Source organism: Ambystoma mexicanum, chromosome 13 (genome assembly GCF_040938575.1).
Source record: "Ambystoma mexicanum isolate Mex_15411 chromosome 13, UKY_AmexF1_1, whole genome shotgun sequence".
In the NCBI taxonomy this organism is placed as follows: Eukaryota; Metazoa; Chordata; class Amphibia; order Caudata; family Ambystomatidae; genus Ambystoma; species Ambystoma mexicanum.
The window spans coordinates 543,697,345-543,721,633 of NC_090938.1; the positions used below are offsets into that span (position 1 = coordinate 543,697,345).

Consider the following 24,289-nt stretch of genomic DNA (forward strand, 5'->3'; position numbering starts at 1 on the left):
CACTTTCCCTTGGTAGCCGTCTCCTCCCATGTGATCCTAACCCCCTGATGCCATCCCCAGTGTTAGGATCAAGCAGCGGCTGCCTTCCCCCGGCAGGCTGGGGTTTGGGGAGGACTCCACAGGATTCATCACAAGAAGCAGATCATAAGTCAGCGGCCCAGCTGACAAAAGCAAGAGCTGTGCCAAGAAGGTCTGGCAGCACAACAATCTAGTACTTGAGTAACTCAGCAGCATGAGAAGCCGGAAAGCTAAAGGCCCCTTGAAGGCATGGGACTGTAGAAAAGTGGGCTGTGCCCTATACCCCTGAAGATTGAACTAGGCACCATGAACTCTAAGAAGTGAGTCAGGCACCATCCTCAACAGATAAATAAGGATGATCTAATTGCAGCAAATATTGGCGTAAAGAATACAAGACTATTCAGAATACTCTAGAGGACATGAACACCTATTACAGAGAAGCCTGACACCAAGTCAGACCCCATCCCTTAGACATTTTGCTTCATTCCAAAATAGAAACTCTTCTGTTGTAGATAGACTCCTAGTATGCATAGGCATTCATCCCATTTCCTCTCTACCTAGAGGAAAAGTGTAGAGCCAGTGAGAATCTTGGCTCTAGTAGTTAACCTCCTCCGACCCCCGCTCCGGGCCACTATAACAAACCCTGGCACATATTCCTTTAGCTATTCCAAGGTAGGAACACCCTTTTTGGTTGTAGATCAATACTCATCTCCTATAGGCCTGCATCTCAACTCTACACTAAAGGAGGAGGCATACTTGTGTCACGTGTTTGGTTGATCAGCCACAGGACATTCCCAGAATCAGGTTCTTCTAGCATAATGAACTGTAATTGTGCGAATATCATTCAATTGTAAGCCGAAAGTGCCGCAAGCATTCAACACATAATACACGCTCGACCAAAATGAGATTCTGAGGAGATGGGTAGCCCCACCCACTCACCAAATACTGTAAAACATTTTGATAAATGGCACATGAGGGGACAGTTCCAGATCAGTGCGGTTTGAGGTCTTACCAGATCCTTTCTCCCATGCAGCACGCTTCCTAGCAGAGAATTTAGTCCACATGGGCTCTTCCCCTTCAGCAGAAGTGCATTTGCCGTGGGCCACATCACAGCTTGTGCTGTGAGGGCAGCAATGCACCTTATCATCACAGCAGATAGCCTAAGAAAGAAAGACTATGTGAGCAAGACAATAGAAGTAAAACCACAGCAATGAAAACTTGTCACCACTAGCAAGCACAGAAAAAAAGGTATGAACTGGCAAAGCACAAGCGCAATTAGAGCAAGCTGGGGGAGAGAACAAGTGAGACAGTAAGACAGAAAGGGGTGGGACCAGGGACAGTGGGCCTGAAACAGATGGCTTGGGGAGGGGAAAGCGTAATCGAGAGAATGTAAAGGTTCGTTATTGTCAGCCTTGACAAGAGATACAGTGGTGGCATAAGACCGTGCAATGAGTATATCATCAGTACTGGGCTAAGAGACGAGAGCGTGGCAAGTGGAGGGATGTAGCTTGCTTCCCAGAGCAATCCTGCTATAGAAATACCTTAGGCATTGGACAGCATCCCCAGGAATGGTCTTGCATCTCACAGCAGGTTGACTCATTCGGGCACTCCGACTCACCATCTGGGCATACAATTGCATTTGCCTCGCTGGACTCTGTATAACGAGAACCACAAACTTGAAAAACCTTTCATCCTAGAGGAACCCTGCCCTGGTTTGAACAAAGTGACTAATCTAACAACGGCAGTGTAGGTTACAATACAAGTACTCAAATTCTTTTGTGCAATTTTTTTACCATCTTAGTCATTGGGTAAAGGCAACCAAGTCAAATACTATGCACAACTAATTTACTGAGCAGGCTCGGAAGTAATACCCTGGTCTTACTTTTTAAATCCTCTTTCCTTTAACAGTTACACAGTGGCAACTTGTACATTATGAGAGCTGGGGCAGTGCCCACCAACCCCCCCATTATAGAGGAGCTGAGAGTAGCAACTGCTATGTGGCTCAAGTCAACACCCAGTATACAAACCAGCATGGAAACTTAGATCATAACTTCAAATTGCAACATTTAAACTGTACATACTCATGCAGAAAAGACATTGCCCCTCCACCTCAGTATGTGGGAGAGGTAGGGCGCATGAGCTTTATTTAAGTAAACAGCACAAAAACATTGGCACATTTATTTTTAGTACTTATATAAACAATAAGCATTAATAAATCAAATATATTTACAATTCATAGAGTTCATACACCAAAAAAGTACTCCATTGTTCATAATCAAGTTTTAACATTAAAGACTTTTTCCCATAAGAGATTAAAGCATCTCTTAGAAGAGCAACTTAGAACTTTGCACCACCACAATCAATCACACTTTTCGCAATGTGATGAATCAGAGGTCATCATTCCAAAGACCCTGGCCAGGGACTCTCCTCATGCGGACACTCTTTATCAACGTACTCAATCTAAATGCTCCAATCGTACTAAATCGCATTTGTTCCACCTAGTAAGACTCTGTGCCCGAGTGGTGTGTAGTGTATGCATCCATTACAGGTGGCTCATTAAACTATAAGTGAGCTCGTACGAGCGATAGTGGGGTGGTCTGTACCCTTAATTAGCCATTTCTGGAGAGCTCATATCAGTGTATCCCTCCACCATGATGTAGGTTAAGGAGTATCATGCTAATATGTCACCATAAGTAATAAGTCTGACTTGGCGTCGCCAGAAACTGGCACATATCTGGCATGTATTGGAGGCAGCGCCGCTGTCCGATGTTTAAAAAAACAAAGAATAGCATGCAATGCTTCCGTTATGATTCACCTACTGAAATTAATGATACCATTCATGTACAGTGATCTGTACGTAAATCTTACCTTAAACTGGTGGTGTGTCTGCACAGCGTCCTCGTACTGCGGGACACCCAGATGCTCCTACCCCTATCAGGAATTTATGATATAGATGTTGCACGGATTAACCAAGTCTACACCATCATTCAGGCATGGATGGCCAAACATGTCCTCTGCCTGGATAAGACAGTTACTCCTAGTTGGCTCACCCAATAACCTGCTCAAACTAAGCCCTCATTATACAGGTATTCTCATTGATGGGAACAATATACCTGTAGCTAAACATGTAAAAACATTAGGTTTTTACCTCGATGCACTCTCCAACTTAACTAAACAGATAAATATGACCTCATCCGCCACTGCCTATACTGGCAAACTGATCAGAGCCTGCAGACCCTTTCTATCCCCCACCAGTTGCCCCACACTGGCAAGAGCGCTCATACAATCCAAATTGGATTACTGCAACAGTAAATACCTAGGTGCCAATAAAGCCATCCTAAAGAAATTACAAATCATGCAAAATAACGCGCTTAGAGTAGTGTTAAATATTCCCAAAAGAGAGCACATACCAGAAGTGAGAAAACCCCACAAGTGGCTCTCCATACACGACAAAATGTATCTAAAAACTATTTGCCTTACTCACAAAGCGCCTAACCACCAAGCCTCCCCCCCCCCCCATCTCACCGACAAGTTCACATGGAAAGTGTCCAACAGAACCACTAGAGCATCTAACAGACAATGTCTGGTGGTACCCAAATATAACTTAAAAAGAGTGGGGGCACCAGCTTCCCGGTATAAGCCGCCCAGCTATGGAACTCTCTCCCTCAGAACCTACAAATGATTCAAGCTTTCAACAAATTCAGAAACCATGTTATCACTTGGCTACTCAAAAAAATTTAATTGCCACAGCTTCTAGTTACCACTGGCTTTTGTTGTGACTGCTTAATTTGTATATACAATTCGTACCAATGCCATGACCTTTTGATTGACTGTATTTTGTGTATAATATGTATATTGTTACATGTATTCTCACAGTCACTTTCCATGTAACCAGCAATGTCCTAACAGCACCCAATTACCCCTGGGTCAGGTGCGCTTTATAAATAAAATAAACAAACTATTTCTGGGCAAAGCGCGAAGTGCTGGTGGTATACAGATACTAAAGGTAACAACCAGCAATGCCTAAGCCAAAGAAGGGCAAGTATAAATAAAAAGGGGAAACATTTCCTAAAGGGAGAAACTTGAAGAGAAATCACTAGCAGTTGACTGGTGTGGTAGAAGAAATTCAAAGGTGGCAGGACAGAAGCCTTCCTTGTAGCCATCAAGGGGGAGAGGAACGTAACCTACGTTGCATGTGGCAAGTAAATCAGTGGAACAAACAGCATCAACGTGTATTGTATCCTTATGAAAGAAGTTGCGAATCTCAATGTTGAAAGTCAAGAATTTTCTAATGTTTGAAGCAAGCCTCACAACAGAGTACTTGTAGTAGTGGTAGGTGTTTTATCCTGGTAGGCAAGTATACCAGGAAACAACTATTGGTGGTTAGACCTGCAGGTTAGTTTATTGAGCACACCAAACCCTGAGGTATCTAGGCGCTTTACAAGTTGCAAAAGTATTTACAAAAGGTAGTTGCAGGAGAGATATAGATATAGATAATACATTACTCACCGTAATCTTATTTCTGATGCTTGTATCTCCTTAGATTCACATGCTATGCATAGGCCGACATCTAGTGGAAGCTGCGGAGTATTACAGTTTGTTTTTCGAAACTTGAAAATGGGCGTCGACACAGGGCGTGCCAGTAATACTATCTCTAGTGGGACGTCCACTGTTCCCTCACGCGTGTAGGACCCTCAGATTGTATTTTTCTAACATCAGGTAGCATGCGGAGTAGCGCGAGTACAGATTAAAGCAGATAGATAAGACTACAAGCATCCATGCGCCTTCTCTCAGAGGGGAGGAAGGGCGGGCGCATGTGAATCTAAGCAGATACAAGCATCAGAAATACGATTACGGTGAGTAATGTATCCCTTCTGAGGCTTGTGGAATCTGCTTAGATCACATGCTGTGCATAGATTAGCGAGCAGTGTTAGGAGGTGGGTTGTAAGAAGGGTCATGAGCAAACCTGTGTCTTAGAACCGCTTGTCCCACTTGAGTATCTGCCTTGGAATGAGTGTCAATGCAGTAGTTCTGAGTAAAAGTGGGAATAGAGCTCCAAGTAGCTGCTTTGCAAATGGTGTCAAGAGGTACATTTGCAATGAAAGCCAGAGTGGCCCCAGTGCCTCTTGTAGAGTGGGCTCTTGGCGTAAAAGGCAGAGTTCTTTCAGAAAGGGAGTAACCTAGCTGATACAATGGACTATCCACTTTGAGATGGCACCTTTAGAGACGCGATCTCCCTCTCTGCCTGTAGCCACAGAAACAAACAGTTGGTCTGTTTTCCTTAGCGACCTGGTCTCGTCTACATAGTAGAGGACCGCTCTTCGCACATCAAGAGTGTGCACTTCACCTCAGCAGAGCTTTTGGGTTCCTGGAAGCTCAATGGACTGGTTAACGTGGAATTTAGAAATGAACTTGGGTGAGAACCTAGGGTGTGTTCGTAGAACCAGTTTATCCTTATGAACAGTAAAGAAAGGATCCTGCACGGACAGAGCCTGCATTTCAATGACCCTTCTTATGGATGTAATGGCTACTAAGAAGGCAGTTTTATAGGTCAGGTGTTTGAGACTGGCTTTATGCATGGGTTCAAAGGGTGGGCCCATGAGTTTAGCAAGCACCACATTAAGGACCCATGCTGGTGGTGGGTTAGAAATTGGAGGGTGGAGTCTCTTTACCCCTTCCATGAAGGCTTTAACCACTGGTACTTTTCACCACGAAACCTTGTTATGGGAGGTGGTGTAGGCTGACAGCGCCACCAGGTGTACCTTGAGTGAGTTAAATACCAACCCTGCATCCAACAGGTAGAGCATGTAGGTGACAATATTGGAAGGAGTGCAATCAACCGGGTTGATTTTCTTATTCTGGCACCAGATAACGAATCTCTTCCATTTATCAAATTAACAGTGCCTCGTGTTTGGTTTCCTTAATTCCTTTACGATGTCCTTGCATCTCTGTGGTAAGTTGAGATGCCCAAACTCTTGACTTCAGGAGCCATGCTGCCAAATTCATTGAGCTGGGTTGAGGATGCACTGTTTGACCTTGGTGCTGGCATAGTAGGTTGTGCCAGCACGGGAGTCTGATGGGTTCGCACACTGCTAGTCTGCATAGCTGTGGAAACCACGGTTGCCTCGCCCGCATGGGAGCAGCTAGGATGAGCTTCATCGATTCCCTGTGCATCTTGTTGACCACCTTCCTCATGAGAGGGGTTGGTGGAAAAGCGTAGGCAAACATCCCTGACCAGTTCATCCACAGGGCGTTCCCCTTGGAGTCTGGCTGAGGGAACCTGGATGCAAATCCTGGGCATTGCCCGTTTTCGCTTGTGGCAAATAGGTCTATAGTGGGGAAACCCCACTGTGAGAAGAGGTCTTCTAAGACTTCTCTGTGTGACACCATTCGTGTTCTTTTGGGAGGGGATCTCTGCTTAAAGCGTCTGCTAGTGAATTGAGATCCCCTGGAACATGTTGAGATGACAGGTAAATGTTCCGTTGAATGCCCATGTCCAAATTTTCTGGGCAAGCCTGGACAGATTTGGCGAACAAGTTTCTCCCCGTTTATTGTAAAACATCGCTGTCGTACTGTCTGTTAGGATCTGTACTGAAAAGTTCAACAGGTGGGGTTCGAACGCCCGAAGCGCTCTGAAGACTGCCAGGAGTTCTAGCAGATTGATACGATTCTTGGCCACTGTGTGAGACCAGAGACCCTGAGCTATGTGGTGGAGGTGGTGTGCTCCCCCACCCTGACAGGGACGCGTCTGTAGCGACTACAGCTTGTACCTCCGGATCATAAAAGGGTTTCCAGTTTGACAGGTTCTCTTGTCCACCAGTGAAAACTTTGTACAAGTGTTGGTGAAACGACCACTAGATTGTCCCACTGACCACTTGCCTGAGACCACTGTTTCGCCAACCATTCTTGCATGGGTCGCAGGCGCGCGTGGGACCAGGCTAATACATGCCATCATGCGTAGCAAACGCATCGCTTTGCGCACCCTTATCTGGCGACCGGGCTGATTTTGCAGAAGTAGATTCCGAATTCTTTCCTCTGATGGAAAGGCCAACCCCTCTCGAGTGTTTAGTACAGCTCCTAGGAACTGCTTGGCAACAGGCTTGATTTTATCTCGTCAATAGAGAAACCCAATTCGAAGAGTAGGTCGATGGTTCTTTGGATGTTTGATCTGCAAATTACTGGGGTCTCACCCGTGATGAGCCAGTCGTCCAGGTAAGGGTACACTGGGATTGCCTCCCTGCGTAGGTGTGCTGCCGCCACTACCTTGGTGAATACCCTTGGACCCAAGGCTATACCGAAGGGCAGCACCTTGAACTGGTAGTGCGGACTGTCCACCTTGAAGCGCAAGACTGTGCGCTAGGAACATGGAAATATGAAAATGGGAATCTTTCAGGTCCAATGTTGCCATGTAATCCCCTTTTTAGGAGGGGGATTACTTCTTGGAGAGTAGTCATGCGAAATTTTTGGGGCTTGACATACTTGTTTGCAGGGCGTAAGTCTAATACTGGGCGCATTGTCACCTTTTTTTGGCACAAGGAAGTAAGTTGAATAGATAGCGTTGTTTACCTGGTTGCCCGGGACGAGTTCTATCGTGTCCTTTGCGAGAAGACTGACAATTTCCTCGAGGAGGATCTTCTGGTGGTCCAGTGAATGTATCTTGTCGTGGAGGGTGGTTGCGGGGGTGCTCTAGCAGTTCGATGCAGTATCCTGCGGACACTGGACAGCACCCATCTGTCCGATGTAATCCCTTCCCATGCTTGGGTGAAGTTGGAAATGCGCTCCCCTACTTTGGAGGAGTGGGAAGGGACCCTGAGCGGAACGTCACTGCTTTGCGGGAGGCGTACTGCCTCTGCCGGGGCTGCCTCTACCTCTACCACGGCCCCTCTTGTTACCTCTGCCGTAACTTTGGCTAGTCTGCTGGTTGCCACACCATGATGTACCCTGTCCCTGTGCCTAATTGGAGCCCCTCTGGGAATTTTGGCCACGTGAGCGACGAAAATTACTATTCCCTCTTTGATTAGTGGGCTTATTCGTCGATTGTCCGAGGGACTTTAGAGTATCATACTCGTCTTTGGCAGTTTTCAGTGCGTCCTCTACCGCTTTGCCAAACAAGACATTCGGTTCCACCGGCATGTCAATAAGGGTTGCCTGGGTCTCAGGTTTAAACCCTGACTGTCTTTACCAAGCGTGCCTTTTAATGACAGTGCTCGGTATGAGCCGGCCTGCATTATCTGCGGCGTCAAAGGTTGTCTTCAGATTGCAACCGGACACTCCTCTACCCTCCGACGCAATCTGGGCCAACTGACCCTTTAGTGGTTCCGGTGCGGAGTCAATGAGAGCAGCTACCTGCTCCCAATGGTGGCAATTATAGCTTGCCAGCAGAGTGGTGGTGTTGGCAATCCTTGCCTGGTAAGCGGAAGTGGAGGCTACTTTCCTTCCTAACCCATACATTCTTTTGCTCTCCTTTTCTGGGGGAGAATCAGATGGTGTCCCCGATCTTTTTCTGGTGTTGTGATTACCAAGGAGTCGGGCTTCAGTTGACCCCTTATGTAAAGAGGGTCTGACAGGGCGGCCCTGAACATCTTCTCAATTCTGGGGTTCACAGCTTTGGTGAGATTAGGAGTAAGAAGGGAAGAATCAATTCTACATTGGATTGACTTGAGAATAGGAATGGCTTGAGCAATGGGTCTTTTGTCCCCCCAGTAGCTCCTCTGCAAGTCCCTCTCTTCCTGCGCCCCTTGAGTATCTATGTGGAAGTGCACTGCAGCTTTAGCCAATACCTGATTTAGAAGGGGCTGGTTATCTATAGGTGAGTCAGTAACCTGTGGTTCCTTGCTAACCGGGGAGTCCATATTGTAGACTTCCGCAAAGTCCTCCTCCTCATCTCCATAATACTCAACCCCAGTTTGGTCGTCCAGCACCAGTACGTCTGGGTCATCCTCATACTGTTGGTAAGGCTGAATGTAGAAAGAGTCTGAAGACAGTCCCTGAGCTGGAGTATCAAGCCGAGATCTCTTATTAGGAGGGTGAGGGTCCATGGATCCTGAAGGAGTAGCATTTTCAGGGGTATAGCTAAGAAAATTCTGTGGATTTTTTTCATAAAAATTAGCTAAGGAAGACATTCTCCTCATCACCCTGTCTATGTCCTCAGTGCTCCATTCTCTGGAACTGGGGATGACAACCTCCTGTTGAGGTTCATCTTCTAATCCCATATCGTAAGGAGTGAGAGGGATGAGCCTGGATGTAGTGACAGGGGTCTTAGATTTGTCCTTATCCGACGACCTGAGTTTGTCCTTGTGTACCTGGGGTGCAGAAGTTGAATGTGTAGACTTTCTGCTGTTTGTCCCCTTTCCCGTGAGTGGAAGAGTGTTTCCCTGACGGGTTGGCCTTTTTTGGAATCTTTAGACGCCTGGCATCGAGATTCGGAGGTACTCTCTCATTTGAGTGCACACGTCAGGAATCGGAGGCAGACGCCGAACGGGCTGCCGGAGCAGACTTTGGGTGTGCGGCTTGGGGATGGAGGTCGGATTCATCTGACTAACATACCTCCGTTACTTTAGGGAGCGAGGCACACTTGGCAACTGGACGGTGTGTCGTGCAGCGATCTCGAATGCCCAGAGGACACAGATTCGGTAGACCGCTCTTTGTGCCTCTTTCTTCTGTGAACTCGACACGCGTGTCGAGTCTCGGTTGGCCTTAGTGTGCTTAGGTGTAGAAGATTGGGTAGCGCTCGTGTCGCCGGGTGTGTTCCCCATAACTGCCCTGCTTGACAATCCTCCGAGGTCAGGTACTAGCGCTTGGGTGTCTTTCGACACCCCTGTGCCCTCGCCGTCCGAAATGGCGGCATCACTGCCATCACTGAAGGCACCCACCGCTTCCAAGGCCTCGAGCTGCCTGGTGTGGTGGGCCCAATGTTTAGTGAAGTGGTCCTTTAGTGTTTTAGCTTAAAAAAAGCCTACACGCTCTGCAGTTAGCTTCATGGTGGTCCCTCGGCAAGCAGAGATTACAGGTGGCATGTTTGTCAACCCAAGGGTACTTGCGGTTGCATTTTGGGCAAAATTTAAATGGAGTACGCTCCATATGTCACCTTATGGCAGCGGGCTAGTGTGTGTAGGAAAAATAAGAGTGTAGAGTATGTTTCCACCCCCCACTCTTCCTACTTGCAGGGCCGAGGCCTTCCGAGGCCCAAAGTCCGTCGTGCAGCTCTCGACGGTTGTTCTTCGGACCGGCATCGATCTTCGATGTCTTGAAGTGGGAATGAAAGCACGGGGAAATTAATATTGATTTTTGGCAAAATGGCTTAAAGCCAGGTAACGCCGCGCAATACTTCCGACAAGTATGGCGAAAAAAACAATCTGAGTGTCCTACACGTGCGAGGGATCATGGGCACAGTGGACGTCACACTAGGGATAGTATTACTGGCACGCCCTGTGTTGACACCCATTTTCGAGTTTCGAAAAACAAACTAATACTCTGGAGCTTCCACTAGATGTCGGCCTATGCACAGCATGTGATCTAAGCAGATTCCACAAGCCTCAGAAAAATATATACATATATACACACACACACAGGTCAAGAGAATTTTTACAAGGTAATTACAAATGAGCAGGAGATCCATTCAGTTGTTTGTTCATGGCTAAGAGGAGAACCAAATGTATGAGTATTGTGCAGTTAGCCAGGATTTGGTGATCTTTCTGAAGCTGAAATATGAAGGTTCAGATCGGAGGTTGACAGGGATCGAGTTCCACAATTTAGCGGCCATCACTAGGAAGCTGCTGCCTCCAGCTTTTTGTAGCTTATACCTGGGTACATTTAGGCAGTGTAAGGATCCTTAGTGTGCGTTCTGAAGTTTTTCTGGTGAAATTGTCGGCTAGATATGTGGGTGCATAGTTGGCTAGACATTTGTGAGTGAGGTATTTGAGGTTTATTCTGACAGCGAGCCAGTTAGTGCTGTGTCTGATAGCTGAAATATGTTGTGTTCTGGGAATATTGAATATAGTTCTTAGGGCATTGATCTGTAAGGTCTGGAGCTTGGATAGGTTGCATTTACTAGAACCTAGATATAATGCGTTGCAGTAGTAGAGTTTTGATCAAATCAAGGCACTTGCCAATGTGATGCAACTGACAGGAAGGGCTTCCAAGCGTACGCAGTATCAGAGGAGGTGGCATTGACGTCTCTTTAGATTGAGTGTAGAGTCGAGGTAAAAGCCCAGGGTTTTCACCTCGCTGGAGACTTATTGCTGTCAATTGTGAATGACTTGAAGTGGGTGCTTAAGTTAAGTCTGGCTGAAGATCCAACAAGGAGGAGCTCAGTCTTTTCATCATTCAGGCAGAGTTCATGGTTGGCCATCCATGCCTGGATGATCAGATAGATGTTATTGAGAGGAGTGAGGGGTCTGATTCATGGTTGCCAGAGACGCGCATGAGGATCTGGGTGTCCTCTGAATAGTTAGTGTAGATGACACCCAGGTGGTCAAGAGCGTCAAACAAGGGTCTAGTAAATAGGTTATATAGAGTTGGTGAAGGATCCCTGTGGGACACCACAGGTGATAGGTATAGGTTCCGCTGCTGCATTGGGAGAAAAGACCCTCATGGTACATTTGTCTAATAAGGATTGAATCCAGGCTGTGGCTTTGTTGGAGAAGTGTGCGGCTGAGATATGGTGGTTGCAGTGGACCTTCTAAACCACAAGGTTGAACACGGCTGAGGGATCTAAAAGGAGAAGAGCTTGTTTTTCATTGTCCATTAGGTTGTGCATGTTTTTTAGGTCAATTAACTCTGTTTCGGTTCAGTGTTTAGGTCTAAAGCCAGATTGTCTTGGGCCCCGGAGATTTCATTCTAGGAAGGCTGGGATTTGGAGATAAGCAGCCTCTTCTAGTATTTTAAGAAGGAAGGGGGCAGTGGTTATAGGCCTATAGTTAGTGGGTATGTTGGGGTCTAGGTTTATTTATGTATTTTTTATTTTTTTAGAAGGAGAGGACCATGCATCTTTTAAATTTGTCAGGACTGAGCAGGAGTCAAACAGTTTGAGCGAGGTAATAAAAGGAGCTAGTTCTCTGGCAGCCTCTTTGATGATGCGGGCAGGCGTCACCTTCACATCGTGACGGCTTGAGGGAAGATATTTCTGATACAACCTTGATGGTGACAGGGGTGAACATGAAGCAGTTGCAGGCTTTCTTAGGGGTAGGAGGCAAGTTTAGTTCTGTTGGGTCTTGGCCATGTAAAGTTTTTGATTTCCATTTTCTTTTGTAGGAGTGAAATCTTGTTAGCGAAGGAATCTTGAATATTGGTGCACCAGATTGGGGAATAGGTGACTAGTTCTTCAAGGATGGTGAAAAGTTCTCGGGTGTTCGAGCTTGCTTTATTGATCCATAAAGGTATTTTCATTTTGTTTGGAGGATGTCCGTTTTGAATTTTTTTGTGAGACAGTTTTTCCCAGTTCTCACTAGAAGCGTTATTCTTCCAAAGGGTTTCTGCTCTTCTTTTCTCATTGCGTAAGTCTTTGAGTTGAGGGGTAAACCAAGAATTCAGGTGGGTTTCTGGTTTTCCTTTCTGCATTTTCAACGGTGCAATTTTGTCAACAGCTGTTTTAATTGTAGAGTTCAATGTTGTAGGATCATTGCTGGGGAAGGGGGTTAGTGATACGTTGTAGTACTGGTAGTAGGTTATCAAGAGTGATGTCACACTTGTTTCTGGTTGGTGAGGGAGGGGCTAGAGAATTGGTGGTGATTAAGGGTTTGACCGGGAGGGTGAAGGAAATAAAGTGATGGTCAGTCCAGGCGCATTGTTCATTGGAGGTGATCTCGGTATCACAATTGAAGTCAGCAAGCCAGTCTAGAGTCCTTCCCTTATTGTGTGTGGGGAGGTTGATCTGGCTTGTAAAATCAAGTTCAGTGATATTGGCTGGCGTAGATGCATAACTGTCAATGTCGTAGTGGCCGAGATTCAAATATCCAAGTGTGATCTGAGAGTTGGACTTCGTGTTGGACGAAGGCGAGAGGTAAGATCTTCCTCAAAGGATGAGATGGGGCCAGGAGGGTGGTAGATGAGATGAATTGTTATGGTATGTGAAGGTGAAAGGGGCAGTTTGACTGTGGGGAGTTCAACGGAAGAGAAGATGAGTTGAGGGCAGATTCTAAGACCCAGAGTAGTTCTGGCAATGAAGGCTAGACCTCCACCTCGGTAAGTTTCTCTGTCCAATTTTTATTGAGGTCCAATTGTCTGGTATTGCTAGTGAGAGAGATGGGCCTGACAGTGTGCAACCAAGCTTGTCACTGCAAGGAAATCTAGTTGGTTGGCAATGTCTAGGGAGTGGGCAGGAATGGATCTGGTATTTATTAATGCTCCTTTGATGTGGGGGTGGTCTGGTTGGCTGTGTGTTGCAGCGGTGGGGATGCGACGTATGTTATTAATGGGGGAATTAAAGTTCGGTATAACTCTTTTTCGGTTCTGACTCGAAGTAAACTGTATGTATAGGTGGCGTTGTTAGGGCAGTGAAGAGCGTGGGGCAGAGCCTGGAGTACCCAACGCTGGTGGAGCAAGGATGGTTAGCCATGGGTTTGGTGGCATACCGCTCGATCCATTCGGCCGGTGAGAGTGGGCTTTGGAAAGGAGCAGACAATGTGTTGTTCCGTACGATGTTGAGCTGTGTGGAGTTGGACAGGTCTGATGGGCACGGTGGCAGGAATGGGGTGGGTTTAATTAATTCTGCCTGTGGTAGTGTGAGGCTCATGGTGAGTGAGATCCTGAATTTGTGGGCGAGAGGCATCCTGGTAGCAGAAGTACGGTCTTGATCAGGTAATAGGGTAGGTAAGAAGTTAAACCGATTAGAAGTGTTAGCATTTGGAAAGTTTTAACACTATGTTGGTTAGGCGCTCTAAGGGACTGGGTATTGTACATGCCTGGAGATGGGATCATAGGCCGATGAGCTGCGCACAAGATCTGGTAGCCATATCTGGAGTGTGGGGATTTCAGCACATGTGTAAACTGTTACAGCACAATTTAGCTAAGAACAGTTGTAAGGCGGTTTCAATACAATATAACTGTTTCAGCACAGTTTGTCTGATAGCATAGGGCTAGCAAGTGAAAGGCACACCCAGTGGTCTATGCAGTGTGGCTGAAATTAGTTGTTGCACATGTTAGCAGGTCCTAGGTAAAATGGGCCAGAATGCGAGATGCGGAAGTAGCTGGCAAGTGCGAGTGACAGAGGCAAATGAGAGCAAGCCTATCTGGCAGTGTCAGGGGCGGAGTTACGTTACTTTGCAGACAGATTTGTAAGGTTCAGATCACGTGGTTTAAAAGTTGATAGTAGTGAACATATAATGCATGTTAAGCAGGAGCAGCAGTGTCAATAGAGCGGCAACAGTTAGGTAGGTGCAAGTCGCGGATGCAGACTGTTAGGCAAAGTTTGTATGCAGTACCTGCTGGGAACACTACAAACAACTCGGACTACAGGCATAGGAAACCCAACCTTTGGTATAAGCTTGTACAACAGTTTTGGTAGTGTTTTGAGCAGCCAGGCTGATCAAGAGGGGTCAATTAGTGGAGTTACAGAGATTTACAAGTATTCAAATAAACTTGCACTTCAGGTTTCTTAAATAAACAATTACTAATTTATTTATCAGTCTGATAGAATAAGCCTTCAAGAGGGATCAATATAACAGTAACACTCAAATATACTCCATGAAATACACACTCAATTTCTCTACATCAGTAGATAGCCTTTTGGGATGGCGCACAGACACTACCTACACCCTCAAGTGATTTCAATCGCTAGGGCGCTGGGGACATTAATAGATCACTGTTACATTTAGGATCATATAGTAATAAGTCAAAGAAAAACATTTAGAACAAACAAGAGACCACAAATATTCTTTAGCAGGCAAATACTTTCAGGTCCCCCAATAAGAGTCATTCAGTGGAAGAGGCTAAGCCAAAGTCAATAGGCAAAAGTTTGTGAGCTGAAGCACTTTGTAGTTAAGTAGTAAGTCTTTGCACAATGTTTTAGAAGTCTTTTAAGAAAAGAAGAATCAAATGTAGGGCCACAAGCTGATTAGACTTGTGAGTAATAGAAGATGCAAACAACTCTACAGTAAGAGGCAAGTCCGCTCAGACTTTGTACAGTACCCTTAAAATGAAGAAAAGATGCAGCAGATGACTCCTGTTCAGCTCTGCAGATTCACTGTTCCTGGGGCTCAGTCATGGGGACAAGAGGGAGAACGTCGGGGGGACTCCTGCACTGCACTGGGACGGTCAAAGCTCGCAACTGGCAAACTTCACTTTCAGTGGCTGTTCAGTGTTTCAGCTCCTCGCGTCTACTGCAAATAGCAACACTGCGGTTTCTGGCTGTCGAGATGGACTTTCCTTGCTTCTAGGGTCCCGTTCTCTGTTGAGGGGGTTCAGGCTCTGTCAGTCCTGCTTCCTGGGAGTCCGGAGGATCTTCCTGGAGCTCTTGGCCAGCTTAAAAGCAACGCACAAAATCTGGTGTTCCTCTCCCTGGCTATACGGTTTCCAGCAACAACTCTGGAAATTCAACCAGCTCCGAGATGGCTGTCCAGGTGGCTTACTTTGGAGTCGATTGGTCCCACCAACTCAAAGTAAGAAGTTGTCCTTGCAGGGGCTTTTCTTTCGATACAAATTTGGAGTTTCAGCACAGCAGCAGGGGCTTTACCGGGCAAACCAATGGTCCAGGAGAGCAGGCATCCTCTTCAAGTTATTCTTTGGTTCCTTCGTCCAGGGGTCGACTCTGCCTTCCAAGGCAAAAGCCACGCCTTTTATTCATTTCTCTCCCATTCATTCCAGCCTAGCTGTCAGTCACCCAGCAGGGTGGCTGTCCTTGTCGGACAGTTAGCCGGCCAATTACCACAGAGTGCATTTGCGTCTCCTAGGAGACTAAGCACAGGGAGTTTCGGGCACCTCCCACACTTCCTGCCTACCCCAGACACCCTGGAGCCAGAGGCGGGCTTCACTCGTGAATCCCACTAAAGGCAAAGCGAACAATGGGACCAAACATGGTTTAGCGCGCAGAGTAAACCTCAAGGACCTTTCCACAAAGAAATGGCAAAAATAAGACCACACATTTTGACAAACATGGCACCCTTGGGTGCTTTACTGCAGCTGCGAAAGCAGCCCGCGGTAAAAGCACACCATGGTAGTTAAAACGAAACCACTGCCACCAGCCATTCAGTGAGAAAAGGCTAACACAAATGTTACATGAGAAGCTAGCAAAGGGGATACTAGGTAACCCCTCCAGCACCCCATTATAAAATAGTGTTGCTGGGTCTAGAAAATTACAAATGCAAGTAAAGTCAATTTCACTTTACTGCTCTGGGAAACAGTAGTGTATCCCAGAGAAGGAAGTTCCTTTGGGAAATCTGAAAGGCTTCCCATGTGTCACTGCACTGAAGGTGCAGAGGCACACAATGTAAAAGAGGATGCCTATGGAGTTTGTCAGACTCCACAACCAAAGGAATCAGTGTACAAAATCATAAATACAGGAGAGTGAGGAAAAAAGGGTCTCTCCAGGTTAAAAAAAATAAATTAAAAAAAATAAAAAATCAGGACCTCCAAATCCAGCAACGTTGCTGGGGGTCTCTAAGGTGGAGGGAATTAGCACATTTCTGAGTATTCTCCCTAACAGACGTTATTACGAGAGCTAACAAATCTAATGTTACAGAAAGGCTGACAATGTGACATAGTAAAGGCGCAGGTGTAGAAATGCTAGTACCTAGTCAGTTATTTGTGAGCATGATACGAAGGACTAACATGATACAAATGTGGGCACAGGATTGAGTCACTTAAATTTGCATAAATTGTAATTGGCTATAGTTCATGTCGAAGGGTTGCTACAGCAAAGGGCTGTGGATATCATCGACCAAGTGAGTGAGTGGCAAAACGAAGATAGCTTACCAAGGTATGTGGATGAACGCAGGCTGTGTTACGGGCCAGACAGGATCTTGGCCTTTAGTGGACCAGGAAGAAGACATTGAAGTACTGCATTGTGGTGGAAGGTTGCGGTAAAGAAAGTGGCAGGTCTACTTATGTGTTGTGATGAACTGTGGTAAAACCATCCTGACAAAACGTTTATGAAGAAGAAATGTGAAAGCGGTTCTTCAAAGAAGTGCGGTTATATTGAATACTGACTAGAAGTGTGAAGACAGTCTTTTTGAGTTATTAAGCAGGAGCTTATGTAAACTTTGACAATTATTTGGAAGTGATAAATCACGTGTAGTAATACATTCATAAATCATCCATCTAAGTGCCAACTGAAAGACTCACGGAGTGAAATGAACTGTGGGTTTCATTTGGAACAGAACTTGGATATAGAAAAACCTGTCTTGATTGAAACAGTCCGGTCCAGGGGCAGAAGGGTATGAGAAATTCCTGTTGGTTGTTGTGGTAATATAACATTTTTCATTTCCATCTTGGTTTTGGCCTTAACTGTTCAGAACAGGGATGGTTGCTAAAGACAGAGGAGAGACTACACCCCGATTGCCCAGTGTTAAAATAAAGACTGAGGCCAAGATTCTAAACTGCCTTTCATCAGTCTTCGCCCTTGAGCCAGATCATGTTTTTGTATGTTCCCTTAAGTAAGGCCCAAGAATCCCTGTATCGAAGTAATGGCAGTTGGAAAGACCAGCAAGATTGAAGCAGAAGAGCTGGAATCAGGAAGGAATGTTTTCCAAGCAGGAGAAGGCAGCTGCAGCTACAGAAGGCAACTAAATTCATAAACTGTCGTCCTCAAAATCTTATTTTGTTTTTGGTCTGCATCTACTGTAAAGTGTGGCAGACTTCCGAAATCTGTCAATACATTTTGACTAACATTCAAGGCAGTGAGCTAGTTTCATGACGCAGCGTTAGCCTCAGAACTGCAATTTTCTGTGTGTGCGTGCTGGTGTTAAGCATTTACCTCGAGATGTTGGTTATAAACGCTTCCCTCTCAAGTGTTACATTCTGAAGGGAGGAAGGGTTTTGTGCAGCGACTTCTATTGTAGCTTTGGGAAGCCAAGTCCCAGGATAAAACTAGTGACTTTTGCGCGGAACATGCAGTGATAACACAGAAGCTGAACGCAGCTTTGTGTCTGGATTTTCCCTGGAGACATCTGCGCAGCTAGCGCAGCCACGGCGCTTCCTTAGAAGCATTTGGGTATTGAGACCCTCTAGTGGTACTTTTCGTTTCTGAACACGTGTAGCATATCTATTTTCGTTCCGACAATCTTTTATTTTATACACCAGGTCATTGCAGTAGGTTTATAAAAAATTGCTACAGCAAGATTGAACAAGTTAATTTCCTTATCTAGTAGGAATCAATTAGACTACAGAGGCATCAATTTCATGAATGCAGTTATAAGCAGTAGAGTTTGATGTTTACTAACTGTACATAGAAAAGAGAAGACAGCATCCGGTGAAATGTAAAGGTTATTCAATGAAATCGAGAGAGGAACTTTGTCTACATTCAGTGTATTTTATAAGTAACTCAGAAAACTAAGTGAAGAACTTTGAAAAACCCAAAGAGACTTATGCAATGATCCCTCTAGGTAGTTGGAGGGAAATTCAGATACAGAGTTGAATTTAGAGAAGAATATGGGGGGGGAATATTTACCAAAAATGTGAAACTTACATGCATTTCTTTCCCGCCCTCATGCAGATATCAGCCAGACTCAAGGCTGGGAATCTGAATTGTATGGTATTTTATCCACTTCCCCTTTCCATTGAGGGTCTGCTGGGCTCAGCTGTTTGAGATCAAGTTGAGAGCTGAACACCTCAGAGGGACTGTGGGGTTCGGCAACTCCAGAGGACATTGAGAAAACCTTGACCTGACCGAAACTTTGATTCAGAAAATCCTGCATCAATCCTGGGGAAGGGGATCCGACCCTGGTTACAAGGATACATGGTTACAAAGATTATGTTTCAAAATAACACATTCTTTTGCGTTTGCGTTTGAAAGGCAATATGGTTTGATTTTGTTGCATGTATAAGTGCGAGGGACTAAGTGTTTTCCTTTAGTCTTAGTTTGATAGGCAGGGATTTCCTTGATCGGGTAGGGAAAGTGGGGCGTTTTTCTCACTCTTATCATTTAATAAAATACCCACTTGTGAGAAAACGAGCTCTTGTCCGCCTCGCATTTCTGACCCCTCACAGCAATGCCCAAGTACATAGACTCCAGCTTGTCCATTATGCAGCTGCCTGACACATCTCCAGACTACAATGGTATGGCATCTCAACAGCAATCAGATTCCTTCATTTGCTCCCCATTTCACAAGGAGCCAGGTTCAAAGCCTTCTGCAAGGCCCACTGTGACTACCGAAGTAAAGGCTCCATTTTAATCGATATACACATTGCAAATGCACACACCAAGCAGAAAGTTACCATAGCAACTGCTGTACTCCAGGCCATAGACACCTTTACATCATACTTCTGGAAACCTTTTGTCCTTCATGCACTGGACCAGAGCATGTTGCAGAGCAGTCTACATTTTAAACAGGTGTGTATGCACTAGCAGCACTGCCCCCTGAACCTCCCTTGCGCATGTTCCCTCCAATTACCACCAGTCTTTTAAAATTACAGCAAACCATGTAAGCTTAAGTGGGTTGGAGGGAGGGCCAAACTGTAAAGACTACAATGTACTAGTACATTAGTCACAATGGTGACTAACTTACATCTATGTTCCGTTTCCGCCACACTCCAGGGATTATGAAGCACGCTACCGAATGTGAGGCAGGCCATGCATGAGAGCATTTGTACTGAACTTCCTGTGCTTGTAAATGAGCAGACGCTCAAGGGGCTGCCTAGCAAATCTCGTTACAGTGCACGTCTCTGAAAAGCTAACAAAGCACCTTTAGCTCTAACCAAGTGAGCATGAAGCCCTGTAGGCAGGAAGGTGTGTACATCATCCAGCGAGGGAGAACTCTTGATGAACTATTAGTAAAACATTCTAAATCCTGTGAATGGATGAATGGTATGCATTATTCCCATGTACACGTTTCATTTTTATTAATGATTTTTCCAGTGTCTGTACCTCTGTTGATGCTTTAATCAGTGATGTATAGAAATGTATGTATTGAAATGTGTCGATTTTTGCTAAATTGCGATTGAATTACATTTCCCTTTCAGTTCTAGGTCTAGTGTCACTTTGTCCATTTCCTAATATAAATTGTGAACTTATTACCTGCAGAAAGATTATATTGCATTAGTAAACAGACCACCAATGCCTGCCAGAGTGCATATTGCCTCCCTTAAATAAAATACCCCTGCCCGCCAAGATACTTTGACAGACACCAGCTTGGACAGGAGCCAATTTCCTACAGCGCAGCAGGACTCCGTCTTCTTGTCAGCACCACAGGGTCAAGCATGGATGGCTCTGCCCAAATAACATTTTTTAAACCATAAAAGCAAAAGTAGCATATGATCTATGGTAAAAAAGTAATATTTAGAGTTCAGGTATACAGGGTGTGTGAGCAGGTGAATAGTATGAAAGGGTGCAATAAGGAGTTCTTATTCACAACACATCTTCAAATGTCAGTAAATTATATCAGTGGCCACTTATTCCAGTTTGAAAAGTCAAACTGACCATTAAACATTTGGAGATGCAACCTGAGAATCAAAGTCATCATAAGGTGGTGTGCCCGTCCTCCCTCCCCCCCCCCCCAAAACATAATTTGTTACATAAATGTATGCATGGTCGTGAGGATATACCGAAAACAGCCAAACGTACCAGAGCCTTAATGGGTCACAATTTCTGAAGTCTGGGGAACAATTTCCTTGGTAACCCAAGAACCAAGGTGTTAATACAACCAAATATTTTGTCCATTTAGGCCAGTGCACTTTTATTGGATCTGACAGTTCCAGTTGTCAAAACATCCAAGGGTACTGTGGGGTGTAATCAAAGGCCCCAAACCAACGTAACTGAAGAGCCATGGGAAAAGGTCCTACCTGTCATTACCAAAAGTAAAAGCATCATTTTAATTCACAAAGGAAGAAGAAATTAAAGTGTTCCTTTCAAACGAGACAGGATAAACGGACACTAACAGCATTGCATGTGCGTTTGCAAGTTAAAGCAAGACATGAGAAAAATGGCCCCATGCCAACATAGACGTCAGGGAAAATGCATGCTATGTGTGTTGACAAAAATAAGGTGGATTATGCTTCACATGTAAAATGCCAGAGAAATGGAGACCACCAGGTGGCGTGGATTAACATGGCTGTGCTTTGAGGGAGCTCTGCACACAGTCAGCCACCATGGCGGCCTGAGAGCGAGCAAAGGCAGATGTGTAGAAATTCCATGGGAGCAGCAGTAACAATTGCCCCAGAGAGAGGAGGCTCCACAGAAACGTGCCCACTGCAGGTGAGCGCAAGGTGCACGGCTGGACCGATGAGCATTGAACCCGCACCGGAGTAAGAGGCAGGGTTGCAGCCCCTTTGGAAGCGTACAACGAGGGAACCCAGCAGTCGTAAAGCAGCAGGGGTCCCGGACGACATCCGGCACAGGAGGAATCTGTTATCTGGGACTCCGGGAGGAGGAGTGCCGGAGGCTGGGGGCAAGCGCCAGAGGCCAGGGTGGCAGAAGTGCACTGCAAGCCCGGCTGGCTTTGAACCCTGGCCAAGACACAGAACGGCCCCAGAGTGTGATGGGACTCAACATGACAAATTGAAAGGCGGCCACACCAAGTGATCGAGGCTAGCCCAGCAGGGAGCAGGACTGACAAGACAGATGCGGGTGCGACGGGCAGCCCCTGTGGAGGAGATTCAGCTCAGATGCGGAGGCAGTGAGCATCCTCACATGGCAGAGGTTAGTGGATTTGAGACGGGCCCCGACCTTGGGCGGAAGGGTGTCAGACACAGGCACTAGACCTGCTGGAGGTTGACCACATGCAGGCCTTTGGAACAGGAGAACCCCGAGGTCTTCATGTGCAGCGGCAAGAGGTGGGCTAGAGGGAGTGAAGGGACCTCAGCCACGAGTGGAGACCACAGAGGAGGGGCGGAAGAGCTGGCCCCCAAAGGACAGCGACTGCAAGATTGAATGGCGCAGGGGGCGGTGAGGGAGACCGGGAGCCCCCGGGTTGTGACAGATTCAGAAGGAAGTTTCTGCTGGGGAGCCAGACACCGGCAGAGTAAGGAAACCGGGGCAGTGAGATCAGGCCTCTGGGGGTGCCAGACCGGGACTCAGCACAGCACAGCTTGGAACTCTCCTGGAAACTGAATGCCGGTATTGTGAAGGGTGTGCCTCCACCAGGAGGAGTTCACAGCAGAGCTTCAAGATGGCAGCAAAAGGTGCAGGGAGCATAAACAGCCTACAACAGTTTCGGAGAGAGGCTGGATGGATGGATGGATGGATGGATGGATGGAGGTGGAGCAGGGGTTCCACGGCCACCGGAGGCAACAAAGTTCCAGCCATAACAGAGGCCATACAAGATATATTGCAGGAGATCAAGGCCATGCATGGAGAACTGCAGGCCTCAGTCTCAGACCGCAGGGTTGAGGTCCTTGAGAACAAGGTTGAAGGGATGGAAAATGATCTTAATCGCCCTTCATTCTTTTTGACAAGGTTTGTGTTTGACAGATCTCGAAATACAGAATGAAGATTGACTACCTCGAAAACAGGGTAAATGAACAACCTTTGCATGTTCGGCCTCCAAGAGAACGATGAGACGGTCAAAGATGTAGAAAGGATTGTCAAGGGGATAATGAATGTCTTGTTTGCTGAGGGATGTGGAGATTGAACGAGCCCACTGAGGGGGGATGGCTAGAGGCAGGAGTCTGAGATCAGCGATGGTGAAATTCCTAAGATATGGAAAGACAGCAGTCCTGGAAACAAGGAAACCGTTACGCACTAGGGGACAGTATACACATTTATCAAGATCTCGAGTTTTACACTGGCCAGGCGTGACCAAGCGCTCTATGGGGTGGAGATGCAAGCCGATGAGGAAGAGCTCAACTCATATCTGGGGGAGATTACACTCCCGACCTTGACGGAGGAGGAAAGGCACACAGTGGATGGGTCCTTCCGCTTGGAAGAGGTTTTACTGGTGATTCGTGGGATGCAAGCGGAGAAAGCACCCAGGGAGGAGGGTTTCACCATCGGCTTTTACGCATCTTTTTCAGGGCTTCTCGCTCCACATCTGGTGAAGCTGTTTAATCATATTCAGGAGCTGGGATGGGGCCTGGAGTCCTTAGGCCTTAGGCTTATCAGGGCCCGGCCTAAGGACTACAGGGCTCTGATAAGGGGGATTCCCAGGAGGGCAGGTATGCTGCGGGGTGCGGTATCGACCCATATTACTATTGAATGTAGATGCAAATGTTTACTAGGGTGCTGGCATTTTGGCTCCAGACGTTAATGCCTCCATTAGTTCAGAAGGACCAAGTGGGTTTTATCCGTGGGAGGCAGGGAGCAGATACATTGGAGGAAAACCTTGCATTTGATGGACACGGCCTGGGGGAAAATGGGGAATCCAACACTGCTGGTATTGGCTACAAAGAAGGCCTTTGACAGGGTGGACTGGGCCCTTCAATATGCGGTGCTACAGAAATACAGATTTCAGAGAGCACCCTGGCCTATGTTCAGGCTCTGTTCTCGGGTCCCACAGCAAGGGTGATTTAATGGGCGGTTCTCCGCAGCATTCCAACTACAGAGGGGTGCCCACTCCACCCGCTCCCCATTTGCGCTCAATAGAGCTGCTGGCCAAGAGGCTTAGGAATGGACCTCAGGTGGCAGGGATTTGTGCTGGGGAAACAGTATAAGCTAGGGGTGTATGCGGACGATGTGCTGCATCATTTACAAAATCTGCATTCCTATATCCCAGACTCGTTAAAGGCGGTACAGGAAATTTTCCGGGTTAAAGATCAATAAGGCTAAACCTATTTTGTTCTCCTTTGACAACGCCGAAAGGGACAGACAGATTCTTGAACCGTTGGATGATCCGCTATTTGGGGAGTAAATGTCACGCTCAGGCTGCCAGATCTTTGTGAGGCAAATTATTCACTGCTGCTTAAAATGTTATATGGGATATGTCAAAATGGGATAAGCTAACAATATCCTGAATGGGACAGCTCAATGTTCTGAAGATGAATTTCCTGCCCAGGATATTGTAACTTTTGCAGATGCTCCCAATTGCGGTCCCGGAGAGGTTATGGAGGGAGGCCGAAGGGCGTATGTTGAGATTTCTATGGCAGGAGAAGAAGCCACGGGTAGCATATGGAACTTTGATCCAGACTAAGGAGAAAGGGTGGGGGGGCAGTGGGATTTCCCGATCTCTGGGGGTACTACAGAGCGGCC

The 24,289-nt window shown here is 46.4% G+C and overlaps 1 protein-coding gene across 4 annotated transcripts in view; it reads right to left on the reverse strand.

The window, feature by feature from the left end:
* The window catches only part of GRN (granulin precursor), a 906,558-nt gene that overhangs the window by 580,514 nt on the left and 301,755 nt on the right, over positions 1–24,289 (reverse strand). For all 4 annotated transcript variants that reach the window (XM_069634286.1, XM_069634284.1, XM_069634287.1 and 1 more), the window contains exons 5-6: positions 1,560–1,672; positions 1,031–1,178 (exon numbers count right to left, since the gene is read on the reverse strand). In XM_069634286.1, coding sequence (XP_069490387.1) covers positions 1,031–1,178; positions 1,560–1,672 — 261 coding nt within the window. The remainder of the gene's footprint in view (positions 1–1,030; positions 1,179–1,559; positions 1,673–24,289) is intronic.